Source organism: Misgurnus anguillicaudatus, chromosome 7, assembly GCF_027580225.2.
Source record: "Misgurnus anguillicaudatus chromosome 7, ASM2758022v2, whole genome shotgun sequence".
Lineage (NCBI taxonomy): Eukaryota > Metazoa > Chordata > Actinopteri > Cypriniformes > Cobitidae > Misgurnus > Misgurnus anguillicaudatus.
This window is the reverse complement of record NC_073343.2, coordinates 4,134,457-4,148,359: the sequence shown is the minus strand read 5'-3', so window position 1 is coordinate 4,148,359 and position 13,903 is coordinate 4,134,457. Positions and strand designations below refer to the sequence as shown.

Sequence of the window (13,903 nt, the reverse complement as noted above, 5' to 3'; positions counted from 1 at the left end):
GTGCACGGACTGACATTCAAGCGTCTTAATCACTTTCACAAGACGTTTCATCTGTCGCTACGTTTTCTTTTCTTCCAACTGCATCTTTCTCCAGCCCTGAATTAATGAAAGGTGTAAAATTTACTCTGCTAACTGCAATGCGATTTACAAAGGCAAATGTTCACCTTTCATTTTAATAACCCATTATTTAAATTCTCAAGTATAAATGAGATTAAAACTATCCTTCTTAACACTGAGCTTATAACGAAAGCAGGAGAAAATAAAGAGAGTGTAGTTTTTACACCATATATAATGTAGGTATATATTCATATAATGTTGATATTCCTTAAAAAATATATTTTTTTATTATTATAAAAATGCAGTAACTAAACAAAATTGGTATAATTATGCAAATATCATTGTGCATGAACGTCAACAGGATAAAATGGATATCTTTTTTAAGCAAATTGTGTGGTTTGCAAAACACATGCTTGTGGCTCTCACCAGTCAGTACTCTTTTTTTTTAAATCAGGGATGACGAAGTGTAGTAGAACGATTTGCACGTAACACTGGAAGGACGCTTGCATCATATTTCACAAGCGCCGCCAACACACTCGGTGTAAGCAGACAGTCAGTCAGTCAGTCTCAGAGTCGAGTCTGCCCTACATCATGTGAGGTAGCGAGTAATTTAGCAGCGCCCTCATTATTTGAGACATTTAAATACGTGAGGCATTGTGGTGGCACGGAATAAATTGTCTCAGATGCCGCGGGTAACTTTCACAAATAAGGATTGTGAGGCATTAAAAAGCGACGTTATTAAAAACCGAGGCAGTGTCATAAGCCGCTCCCCTGCGTTTCCCCCGGTAACTTTGTCCAACCTAGAATATTATTTTATGAGACCCATTTCCCATGATCCCTCAGGCGTCTTTGCGAAGGAATTGACTGCGCTGTTTTGCAAGATAACTGTGAGAGTTCTCACCCTACAGCTGGACTAAACTAAACTGCCTCTTTACCCCATTCAATAGGAAACTCACTCACTCTTTTAATCTTACTCTCTTTCTCGCGCCCCCTCCCCTCTTTTTATTTTATATATATATTTTTATGGAGTATTTGAATTTTAATGAGCTTTTCACCTTTTAAGCAGATGGCTCAGGCTGGATTTCTCCATGGAAGTGGGGTGAGATCTCTGTCACGTCTTGCACAATTTGTTTCAACTACCAGAGTCCTTCAGGGGGTTTTAGGGTTTTCAGTCAGTAATTTGATGTTTCACTCTGTGCGGTGTAGGCTCCCCTAATGAAATCAGCTAAAGGAAAAACAATCTCTCTCGAGGCTTCGAGATGAACGGTATCACAATCACTACAGGACGCCCAGAGTCCTACCGCGGTAAATGAGTGTGTGTCTCCTTTTTGTCTAAAACTCTGCAGGCAGTGTGCGTGTGGTTGTTTCCTATGCATTTGTGTGTATGTGAATTGGAACGCATGCTGGTGTTGGCGTCACTGATCGCACGACTTTAAAAGCCTAATCTGAGTGCCTGTTAAAAAAAACTTTTCGTAGAGAGTTTGACCTACCTGCCAGGCCACTTTCTTGCTTAGGGCAAATTCCTTTTGGGGGCGTCAACAGTCTCTCGTCCTCTTCTTCTGGTGTCACCTGGATTCCGATTTCGACCGGTTCCACCACTTTCCTCAGCTCGGCGCGGGGCGGCGAGGGGCTGTTGCGGTCCGCCATCTTGTCGTAGCACCCGTGGCCGGCCGGCAGAGACTGGCACTGTTTTTTCTTGTGCTCGATGAAGAGCAGGATGTCTCCCAGTGGGAAGGTTAGTTGGCACTGACCGCAGGTGAGGAGGTCGTGGTCACCCAGGCCGGGGGGCAGATGCCCGGGCATGCTGGGGTCCAGCAGCGGGTGAGGGTGGAGATCGGCCACGGCCAGTCCGGCATCCACATGCTCAGCTTCTGCTGTGAGAGACAAAATAAAGACGCATTTTAAGCTGAAGACAATTTAAAATTGAAACCCTCAAAATGTACGTTTCTCACCCGCCTCTAAAACAACATTTTCTGATGACGTAAGGCCTTACAGGATATTATCATAACTAATAATAACATATTTAACTTGTAAAATGTTGAATATAATGGTGGATGGGACTTGGTTGAATTCATTGGAAACATAAAACATGTTAGGTTACACTGTGAACCAGTGGTTCTCAAACTGGGGGCCCTGAGATGGTGCCGGGGGGCACCAGGTAAATTACATTATATTATAAAATACATTAATTTATCATAAATTCTGTGTAATTAAACATCAGAAAAAAGGCTACTAACACTACAATTTGATATGTTTTGTTTAAGTTTTGGAATGTTTAATGTCATTAATTTTCTTTGATGGGGCATGCAGCGTATACAAGGGGGGCCGCACGCCGAAAAAGTTTGAGAACCACTGATGTAAACCTTTTAAACCTTTTTATTTATAGCACATACATTTAAATGTATTCTCGCTAATAAACCTGACTGAAAAACATCAGTGTAGAAAATAATGAATGATGGCATGAGGAATGAGGCATAATCACACAACTTGGGGGTCATTTCGAAATTTGGCAGCCTTTTAAAATAAAGGAAACTGGGGCTCATTTAACAGTTCACCTACGTCCCATGACAGTCACACTAAACTTTCAAATCACAGAATAAAGGGAGACGTCTACTGAATCATCTCGCTGGCCACACACGAGGCACCTCTCCCTTTTCAGCGTGTCCTGTCCTGTACCCAGCCAACTTCTGATAAACATCCATATGTGAGGCCAAGACCCAACATCAAGGCACTGTTATTAATATACAATACAGTACTTGTGCGGCTGAGAATGAAAAAGAAAGACAGTGAGCGTAAAAAAAGAAAAGTGGAGGATGAGGAGGAGGGGTAAGGGCTCAGTTTTGGCTGTGAGAGATATTTGCACAACCGTGAGAGCAAGAGGCCCTGCAGATCTTCTGGTTGATTCTGTCACCTAGATAAACAACGAGGAACGGCGGGCTCTGGAAACCTCAACGAAAGCCGGACAACCCCTCGGTCCCTCGGCCTCCATTTTGAAATTTCAGCCTCACCTTTCAGCACTCGGTCCTTTGTAGCCTGATGCCGGGGTGCGAGAGCAGTTTTATCAAAGACAGTAGAGGCCCTTGACAAAGCCCTCTCGGGACCCTCTGACAGACAGCTCTGTTGATGTTACATTTGACAGCTTATCCTTGCGCCATACTAATCATAAGATCTAGACAAACACCTCACTGACTGCCACTTTACACTCCTCGACTTCCTGTCAGTGCTTTCATGCTCTCCCTGCTCAACACGCTGCATGATTTGGGTGAAAGCACAAAAAATTGAGATGAAAAAAACACTACCATAGCAACACTTAAAGCCACACAGCGAGCAGGTGTGGATTTTTGAAGTGCACATAAATCTGCTATAGGACAATGCCGAGAGGGATTCTCAAATTGTCAAAGACTAAAGAATAAACATCAGGTGGTTTTATTTTTTTAACGAATCAACAACCTCGTGAAACATCCTGACAGCGTTCATGACAAATTAAGATCTAATTGATAAGTGTGGTTATTTTTTTTCCATTTAAAAGGGACGTGCCCCCCCTTCAAGAATGCAACACGCTACTAAAGGCCTAAAATCGCTAACATCACAAGAAATGTGTGAAAGCATGCCGCTTTTGAGAACGGTCGCAGAGTGAGACAAAGCACAACATACTGCTCGCACAACACAGGTAGCCCTGTTTACATCTCCCATAGGAGTCGCCTAACCACTAATTTTCAATGATAAATTATAACAGCCTGCGCATCCGTCTGCAATTTGTCCACGGTCCAAATTATGAATGCGGACAGATTTGTAACGTCAAGTCCAGAATGCGAGATGAAACGAAACCACCAAACCCTGTTATCTGATTGAGCGGATGCAATCGACATGTTAGATGTGCATCCTGTTAAACACTATATGCAATCATGTATTATAGATTGTACACCCAAACACAAATTAAGTCCCTTACTAATATCTATGGGTAGCAGTGGAGCAAAGACCCCCTCTGAGTAAAACCAGGCCATCTGTGCATTAAATTAATTTGCAGTTCATCTATGTAAATAAAGAGAGAAAGGCCTACGCAGACTAAGAGACTGTGAACATCCTAATATATCTAATATAGTAAACATGCAACTTGATATTTTGCAGTTAAACTGTGCTTTTGACCAGCTATTATAGCACAACATTTTCAAATAAATACTTTGATTTATGTTTTTTGTTTAGTTTGGATTGGTGACATTTTTGTTTTCGAAAGTATTTTGAATACAAGGAAACAAAAATGATTTTATGGTAATATGCAATATAGGTTACATATAGGTTAAAACACTGACACTGTGTAACATACATATGCAGTGGGGGTGCATCTATTTTGCTATTTACATAATGCTATTTATTTTCAATGCACATTAACGTGTAAAATATAAATTTTGTTTTTTTTTAGAATTTCGTAATATTTGTTTTACTTTTGATTTAATGACAGCATGCACTCAAACTGCCATGGACTCCACAAGTTTATGCAAAATACTGTATGATCCATGTTATTCCAGAATGATTTGAGAATGAGTGCTTTATTTTGCATATATTTAAAAAAAAAATACTAAAATACTTTTTTATTTAAAAAAATCCAACACCGTGTATATTTGGACCCCACTGTAGGTACACTTTTCTGTAATTGGGGGAAGTTTTAGTGCAACCGTTTTGCATACATCAAATATATCTACACCTGTGAGCACATGCACAAAAGCTTATGCATTTGAACCAATAAATTGAAATTGCTTGCAGGCATGAGCAATAGGTGTGCATGTGTGTCGGTTTATGTGTGTGTGTATGTGTGTCATGCATTTGTGCATCCTGGGAAGCTGCAACAGCAGAGGTGCACACACACAAACACATACAGGAAGAGGTAGATTATTTACAAGTTTACAAGACAACAAGGACCTACAATTAACACGTACCTATAATTTCTCAGCTTTTTGTGTGATAAAAAGTTATACGCTCTCAGACTATGTGTAATGAAAGGTAAAAGTGAAACTGTAGCCTGAGAGAGAATCTGAGGTACGCTGGTGGAAAGCGTTAGCTTAATGTGTCACAGGTCTGGCACAGACTTGAATCAAAATGACAGAAAAAAAAGAACGAACACAGCTGAAATTCTCTCTCTCCCTCCACATCATTTGCTCAGTCTGTGCCAACCACAGGAAACACGCTGCTTGCAAGCAATGCCGCTAGTACGCACTTCAAAAGAAGGGACCCCCGTATGCACGAATACACACACACACCAGGTGTAAAGACACGTCACGAATTAAAGTCCGAATGAAATCGTACAGTAGGTCAAGTAAAGCACTTACATTAGATACCCTTCACACAACTCTCTGCTAGCCATGTATGAACATGAACTATGCAGGCCTGATCCGCCGGTGTACGTTTCCCGCTGTAGGCAAACAGGTGAGAGTGTGCGATTCCTCACAGTCACACACACTCACGTCCACCAGCGATAACAATGCTGTCACCACGGTAACATTACAGCCCATGATTTTCTCTGATCCCTCAACAAATACTCCATATAATTCTATCAGGGCCACTGAAATGTCAAATGTTATTTGTCTTTATCAAGCACTCTCTGGCAGCCGGAGAGAAAGATAGTGAGAAGGACAGTTGAAAGCCTTACAAAAATATGTACTGGTTAGAAAACGACTGTCATATGACGTATACAAAGGTGGCACATTTTATTATTTTATTTTTGAATGTTGCATTTGTGAATAATAAAACATTTTTTTTATAAAAATTGGCATCCTGTAATTATACTTAATACACACTAAAAGATTTACCCTGTTTAAGCGATAAGCAGCCTCTTTCGGCATTCTCATTTACCCTACACTATATGAGTCAGATTGCACACTAATAGGATTTCTGTAAAATGAAACCCATAAAAAAGATGAGGCTTTTAAAAATAAAAGCACTTTAATTCACGTTTAAAAAGCGTCTTTTTTCTGTTCCCTCCTGAATTTACGCACCATTGTCGGGGAGCCCGTCTGACTCATACTTACGGAGTCTTTTTGTTTGTGAGTGGAACAAAATTGCTGTTGACAGGTATTTGGCTGATCACGGTAGAGCCTGGGTTTCCCTCCAAAAACACAAAGGTCTGCATGTTACGTAACGTTGCATTAGCAGCCCCGCGTTAGCGTAACTTTCATCCGTACCAACAAACTAAACCACAGTTAACGCTTTGCGCTATTTGGCTCGCTTCCGTTGAGATTTGCATATTGATGTAAGAAAGTCGCAAACTCACACAGGTTTCATCGCTACACTTAAGGCCCAATTAGACACCATTTAACGGATTTCATATCGTTTTTTACTGACTCCATAAATTTCCAATTTAAATCTTGAAAGACTTTGTAATGCTGTCCAGATAGAAAGATTTACCCCGGGCCAATTAAAGCCATTCACTGTGTGCACATTGAAAATGAAAGCCAGAGAAAGGCCCTAATCAAACAATAAAAGCTCCGCTTTACTGTTTGTGCATTATTTTCCTATGTTTCCCATCAGCCCGAGCTGCACAAGAGCAGAGACGGTGGGTGGGGGCTTAGCTATTTGCGCTGCTACGTACACAAACCTGACCACACCAGCCCACAAACTCCAATTTTGAAATACCTCTTATGTGTAACACAACCCACTCCGAGCAGCCCAAGATGCATAACAGAGATGTAGGCTAGCGCCCCAGCCTCAATGTTTGTGAATGAACCTGTGACTATTTTTGTTTAAGCCTTATACTCAGATGGCATGCAGACAAACAGGCCGGCGAAGAGGTAGCAAGCAGACGTCTTTCCCATCATTTCACGTTTGCAAAGCGTGCAGAAGTGCCGTGTGGCACATGCGTGCATGCACACGCAGCTTCAGCGTTCACAGGAATTTATCAGGAATTAATTAGGCTGCCATTAATCTCTAACCTACAGTCAAGCGCACCAACGCTCAAAGGGAAGCCGCAAACCTCCGCCTAACGTTTGACAAGCTAGGCCACTAGTCTTTCCTGTTTTCTCATGCTTTAAAGTCTTCTCAGACGACCATACCTCCATGTGTTTGTTTTCATAAATCTATATCATCTTTTTTCCCACAAATGACACCGTCTGATGTTTTAGTCTCGCTTTAGCTCTGAGTTTCTTAGCCTGAAGGCTTTCTAAAACGAAACAAAAGACTCTTGTTCGGGATATTAAGTTGCTGCGAGTGTCTTGCAGAACGTTTCTGTACAAATGCAATGGTTTTAAAATGCTAGTAATTGAATGAATGCTCAGCGACTGTGTGTGTGTGTGTGCAAAGTGCAAATGAAGCTGTTAACAAGAGCAGAACAGGGATCATCGTGGCACGCTGCTGCGGTGGAATTTTAAATGCGCGATCCTCGGCCACTACGGCCCGTTGTTTAATTAAAAAAGGGAAGAAAGGGAAATTTGTCGTCTTGCAGGTAATGAGAGATTAACATGATGATGTCCACTGGGAGCCTGTCTAAGCATCGCTACCACTTTATCTGGAAATCTCATCGGGGAGATATTACCTAATATTTTCACAAGGAGAAAAAAGATGGGGAGAATTATGGGTAGCTAAATATCACCTGAAGCTCACTATCTCTACTCTTTTCCTGGTTAAGCAAAGCTTTCCAATGAAATGCATTCAGCGCAACATGCATATCCCAATCAGAAAGCTACAGTAATACAACTGATGCAGACATGCGCACAAATCTGCACAGTAGCTCAGAAACCGGAGTGTACTGTGTTGCTCGGTCAGCCAGCTGTGCGACGTCAAACATCCAAGCCACCATTAAGGCCCTCCGTGTCTCATAAATCAAGCTTGCATGGATATGCCCACTTTTGATTCCGTCGTCTTGATGCATTTATACTGACAGACAGGCATACACATACACATACATTTCATCAGAGGGAGGCAACGTGCTCGCTCTCCCTCATCGTCTCGCAAACAAAAGGCACCTGAAACGAAAGGAAGAGCGAATATGCAAGCGTATTAATCAAATGTGCCAGGCAGACATTTTGCCCATTGTTATGAGAGAATTGTAAGCTCTGTAGAGCCTACCAATTTTTTATATCGAAGACTCGAATTTATTTATTTAGATGGGAAGAACAATAGGTCCTCAGTCAGATGGGCCCGGAAGTTCCAGAGCCACTTCATCATTTACTTTTTTTTTTAGAGGCAACACTCAACTTTAAATATTGGTTTTGTGGACTTATCAGATCCTCTCTTTATGCATAAATAATGTGAAATAATTACTTAACTGCCAAGGATGGAAAGGAGTGATACAGATGACAGGCCGAGTGTGTTGTAAGACCAGCTGCTGCTGAGAGGCGTTGACAGTTTGTCTCCGAGCACGTGTGTTAATGGCAATATCATTTCAAACATCTTTGCAGAGTCGTCAGAAGCCGCAGACCAGTAGTTCATTCGACTTACACATTTAAACACATTTAAGAAATATGTTTTAACACTATTTCTGCCTCCCTCCCCCTCTGGCAGACTAAGAGCTCCCCCTAGCAGGTCAACACCAGCACACTCACTGCAAAGCAAGCCGGCACATTTCAGCAATGAAATTAAAACAAGGACGCTTCATTACCTGAACTCTACAGGCATGCAGAAAGGAAGCTGTAAGACCTGTTTACTGAAGATCATGTCTTTTTGCATGTAAAAATCTCTTTTCATGGATGCTTTTGATTGCTTTGATTTAGAAATGAATATAAAAGAAAATATAAAAACATTTATCATCTTTAAATTCCTTTGGATCTTTGTAATAATGCATGTGTCTGCATTTAAATACCTTTAACATTCAAGTTACAGTATTCAAACATGCCACTGCGTAGGTATATTTAAAAAAGTAATGTAATATGTTTTTATTAATCGTTTACACTAGATTTGATGACCTAACTAAAAACAAATATAGCTGAAATATACGCATTCAAAGCAAAGTTCAGATAAAGAGCCAGCTTCCTGTGCTCACATGTCTAATGCAAAACAAGCATCTTAACCAAGATCTAAATATTTACGGTGTAACTTTGTAATTCTGATGCTCAGCGAGGGAAAAATACCTCTTTGCTCTCTTCTGATTTGCCTCACTTGAGGATGACATCTGTTACTTCGCATTTAGATTTATTTTTACAGCGCTTCACCTCAATAAAGACACTTTGTGCACTGACATGAAAAATTGAACAGGTGTCAAAATCCAATTTAAATTCAGCCATTTCAGTGACGACTGCAGATATTTCACTAAATAAACATTTAAAATTTTTAACATTTAAAAAAGGCCTTTGTTTGATGAAACACAACTTTGTTTTTGTTTTACTTAAAAAAATCAATTCTTACTAAAAACTATGATCATCAGGTGCTGAGTGTATATGACAGATCTTGCAAAAAATCAGATGCATGCAAATAATCAAAATGTGCAAAGAACCGCAAACGGTCGCATTTCACATAGAATTAATCAACCACTTGGTTTACAGAATATTTGAGAGTCATAATGTAGCACACACAACCACAGGCTGCTAAACCATTAAAACTACTGATGTACAGCATTGCAAAGTTTGCAGACCGCTCACGCCGAGAACACATAAATTACCATGTGGACACATAAACTACACGCTCTTTCTCTCTCCAGCACTTGAGCAGACAAAAATTGCCTCTCACTAACTCAAGGCTAATCCTGCTAAGACACAGTGGTTAACAAAAGCTAAATACCAAAGAAGACATTCTGAAAAGCAGACATTCACACACACTTGCTGTGAACGTTTAACATTTCAAGCAATATCGGCGAAATTTAAAGGGGGGGGAATTATTAGAGAGAGAAAACCTACGTAACACCTCTTCCCAAATTATCTATCACTCACAATTCCATACAAATTTTCCTGCTCTACAAGTACAGCCATTTCAAATAATCAGCTACGTCTAAAACAGAATAGGCTGCCACAATATTTTCCAGTGTGCACACACAGTGGGAAGGCATTTTCATAAAGTACCTACAGTACCACAAATAAAAACACTGGTGACATCAAAATCGTTGCCACATTCGCATGTGATGTGAATTCTGAACTACACGAAAGAACGCAGCCTTGAGTTTAGATGCCTATCAGCTAACACCTGGCCTACTTGCCCCTGCATAAAACCACTAAGACCTGATACGTTTAAGTAAAGCTTATATATTCATTCATCGGTGATGCAATAAACGCCCTTCAATCTGTTGGTTCTAAGGAGAAAGTCAAGCACCCTTCTATTCTGCATGTTAAAAAATATACAAAAGCTTGATGTCTATACTGGCGTCTGCTTTGCTTTGTGCACGCCTGCATTTGTGTCCGTTTGTAAATGTGTGTGTGTGAGAGAGAGAGAGATGGGGGGGGGATGTGAGAAAGAGCACACAGGGAAAGTTCCTTGGTGTAACTGGAGCATTCTGAAATTTAAAGCCCAAATTAATAACCACAGCCATTGTACATGCAATGACTGATGGGATATGGGATAACTATAGCGACACATTTCCAAAAGGCCATTTTTTACCAAACCAGCATGATTGTTTTACATGCACAACGCACAGATGACATTTAATGTATGGTGAAAATCTAAACACACAATCTGTTCACAAATGGTGGTACATAAAGATTCAAGTGCATGGAGTTTGTACAATTAAATATGAAATGGTTAGTCACAAATGCACACGCGGCGACTTATAACAAGGGCCGTGCAAGCCCTGTGGCAAATCTAGCCATGCACGCATCAAGCTTTAAATATCAAACACACTCTCATTCCGTCATAAGTCAGAGTCATTTTCAAAAGACTCAGTCATTTTTATAAATTTAACAGTAAATTCAAAAACACAACATAGAGGCATGCCAAATGTTTACAGTGCAACCGCGCACATACTGTATATGCACACACGTACAGTATAAGTGAGCCATTTAGTGAAAGAATGGTGTGTGTTAGAGTATTTGCAAAGCATACATGGCCCTAACCATGCAATACAAAACAGATTTGGGTGGCATTACATCATTGGTCTCTGTTATATATTATCTGGATTGGCACTGTAGACTACACTTAAACACAGGAGAATATGATACTAAGTCTGGATATAATTCACTGGATATATTTACACTAAATAAGCTGAATCTAGAAAAATCATGCATATTTAAATTAGTTGGTGGATGTGTGGCCATATATTTTGTAAGTTGTCTCTAGCAATGAAAATGTATCAAATAACAGAACAAATCCTGTCTTTGTTTGTCTGTAAGTTTTGTTGTGAAAGGTCTGACAGAACTACCCACATTACATTCGCTTCACATTCACAACCTTTACTCGGGGGCAAACTTAAGTGTAAGAAACCGTATTAAACCTCTGTGCTTGCTTTGTTGTGTTGATTGTGCAAACGTGCATTTCCTTCACAAAAGTAAAAGCATTGCTTAATCAAGTTTACTTCTGTTAAAGCCCAATTCTAAAAGTTCACATTTTATTTGTCACATGGTTAATGTTAAACTAAAAAAAAAAAATTGACATTAAGTTGACATTGACATTATTTTGTTTAAATATTTTTATGCTCTAATGCCTATTTTCAATTTTCCCTGTGCAAATTTAAAAATTTTAAAGCACAAATGTTGCATAATTATATAACTTAACCTAGTTTAGGAAAAACATCATAGACTCACAAATTTGGTTGCAACCTTGCAATGTGTGCACTAAAGTCAAACCTTTAACCGTTCCTGTCTTTGGTGGTTACAGGTAGCTGTTCACCTCGAGAACTACTATACAGTAGACATCTTCTTGTAAAAAGTAGGGAGGACTTTGATTTCAAGATAAACAAGAAAATTGTAACATTGTATTTAAAAGACGGGCCTACAACTAAAAACGTGTTACTTGAAAAAAATAACTTAAATTGTTATGTTGTCCCTAAATAAATTATTAAAACGAGCATATGACAGTATATTTATATAATGCTTAAGGAAACAAAAATACACTATAATTATTGTAAACGAGCTCTAAAATTACGCGTATATCTTAACACATAACTTGTGTAACTGATGTAACGTCAGTCTTCTTTAAAGTTTAACTTTACATAAACTTTACAAAAGTGTTTGAATATCAGTGTCCAATGCAAATTCTCGTGGCCTGCAAACAATTCAAATTCAAACTGTCTGATATTAAAATTAAACGAAAGGACTTTTATAACACCGAGTGCTGAGCTTAGAATTGTGCTGTATTTAACAAATATTTAAATGTAGTTTTATTAAAATGCCTATATTAAAAAGTCTATAAACCTTCTCATGGTTAAAGTGAAACTTGAAATACTTTCACTAAATATATTTTTAATTATAGGCTACAACTAATGTGACTATTCTAGTTTATTGCGTTTGAAAAATGATTAATGATTTAATATTTATTTTTAATGAGATCAGTCCATCACTAACAACAAATAAACCTTAAAACAGTTTCTGTGCTGCACGGAAAAATGGTTTAAATCAATCTCTTAAACACCAAAAACAACCTCTTAAACACAAATAATTAAAACAAATAAGCGACTTACGTGTTATAATTTCTCTTTGCGACAAATGTTGAGGGTTTCCCTGCTTGCGACGGGACATTGCCCTGGCATTTACACTGGCATCGCCCGGAGACCAGCACAAGGAATAGTCGGCTCGCTTCTTCTTTCCTCCGTGTCCGTGGTCTTCGTCCCCCCTCACTAACTAACTTTTCCCGGGACTTCCACAGAAGTGCCACAGCTCCGGGCCGTGGATGTAGACGGACGTCCCTTGAACGTGAGGAAAGAGAAAGTGTCTCTGCGCTCCGGAGCTCCAGATGACCAGAGACGCGCAGACGCTCAGTATCTCACCGACACACACACATGCGCTTCTGTTGTGCGATGAGGGCAACCAAAAAATATCCTTGAAGTTTCACGCCTTTGAGTGACAGTTGTGAAGAAACCACTGTAAATGTCTCTTGGAGCTTGTGAAGTAAATCAGAACGCGATGCCCGGTGCGTTTGGAGAGGTTGGACACCAAAGTGGTTCTCTTCGTCAAGTCAGCGGCGTATACAATTGTCATAGGCAATTAATATTTTTTTTAAGTCTAAACAATAATTTAAGAAAGAAAAAACGACTTATTAAATTGGATGAATCCAAATTCTCCTTGAGTGTACACTTGAGTGCGCTAAGCGCCGGACAGTTCTTCTTTCCAGGGCACTATTGCATGCGATGCCCGGTTACTTCTCACTCCCTCCAACTCTTTGCACTTGCTCCCCCTATTCGGCTTTGCGGACCGGAGACCAGGGATACGGACTTGCCACCTCCTTTCCAGATGAATGAAGACCTGCGAGGTTTTTTCCCCTTTTCTGCCTGTATGAAGATGGCGGAGTCCTGTGTCTCCGGGAGCTCTCTGTCGCTCTGTGGCGAGGGCTGCCTCCGTACAATGGGATAAAATTCAAGTTCAAGTGCGGACGTGACGTTAAGTCTACAGTGGGAAAGGAAAATTGGAGACTGCAAGAGCACTGGGGGCGACTAGTGGTGGCTTTTCACAACTATCGGATCACCAGAACAGCGGTGGAGAGCGTGGACATCGCGAGCCGCTGTCTCACACACACACACACACACACACACACACACACACACTCTCTCTCACAGACACACACAGACGCGCACACACACAAACACGCGGCACCCGGCACACTGCTTGACTGTATTCACAGCAGCGCAAATCCAACAGTGTGAGATCGTACGCGCAAGAGCATTTGCAATAAAAAAAGAAAAGTTTATTTTAAAAATAGCATAAGTCAGCCTTGGTCGCAGTCCGTTTTTACATTTAATTGTGCATTTAAAAAAAATTAGCATGCTAACAAATTAATAATTTAA

General features: G+C 40.1%; 1 protein-coding gene across 4 annotated transcripts in view; it reads right to left on the bottom strand.

Moving 5' to 3' along the window:
* Positions 1-13,649, bottom strand: part of bcl11ba (BCL11 transcription factor B a) — a 49,012-nt gene extending 35,363 nt beyond the window's left edge. Inside the window, exons 1-2 of one of the 4 annotated variants that reach the window (XM_055172557.2) lie at positions 12,584-13,649; positions 1,548-1,928 (exon numbers count right to left, since the gene is read on the bottom strand). In XM_055172557.2, the coding sequence (XP_055028532.2) occupies positions 1,548-1,928; positions 12,584-12,641 (439 nt within the window). In that variant the 5' untranslated portion in view covers positions 12,642-13,649. Of the gene's footprint in view, positions 1-1,547; positions 1,932-3,260; positions 3,328-12,583 lie in introns of those variants that run through there. The other 3 variants (XM_055172556.2, XM_055172558.2, XM_055172559.2) reach the window with 3 other exon arrangements.
* Positions 13,650-13,903: the final 254 nt, after the last annotated feature.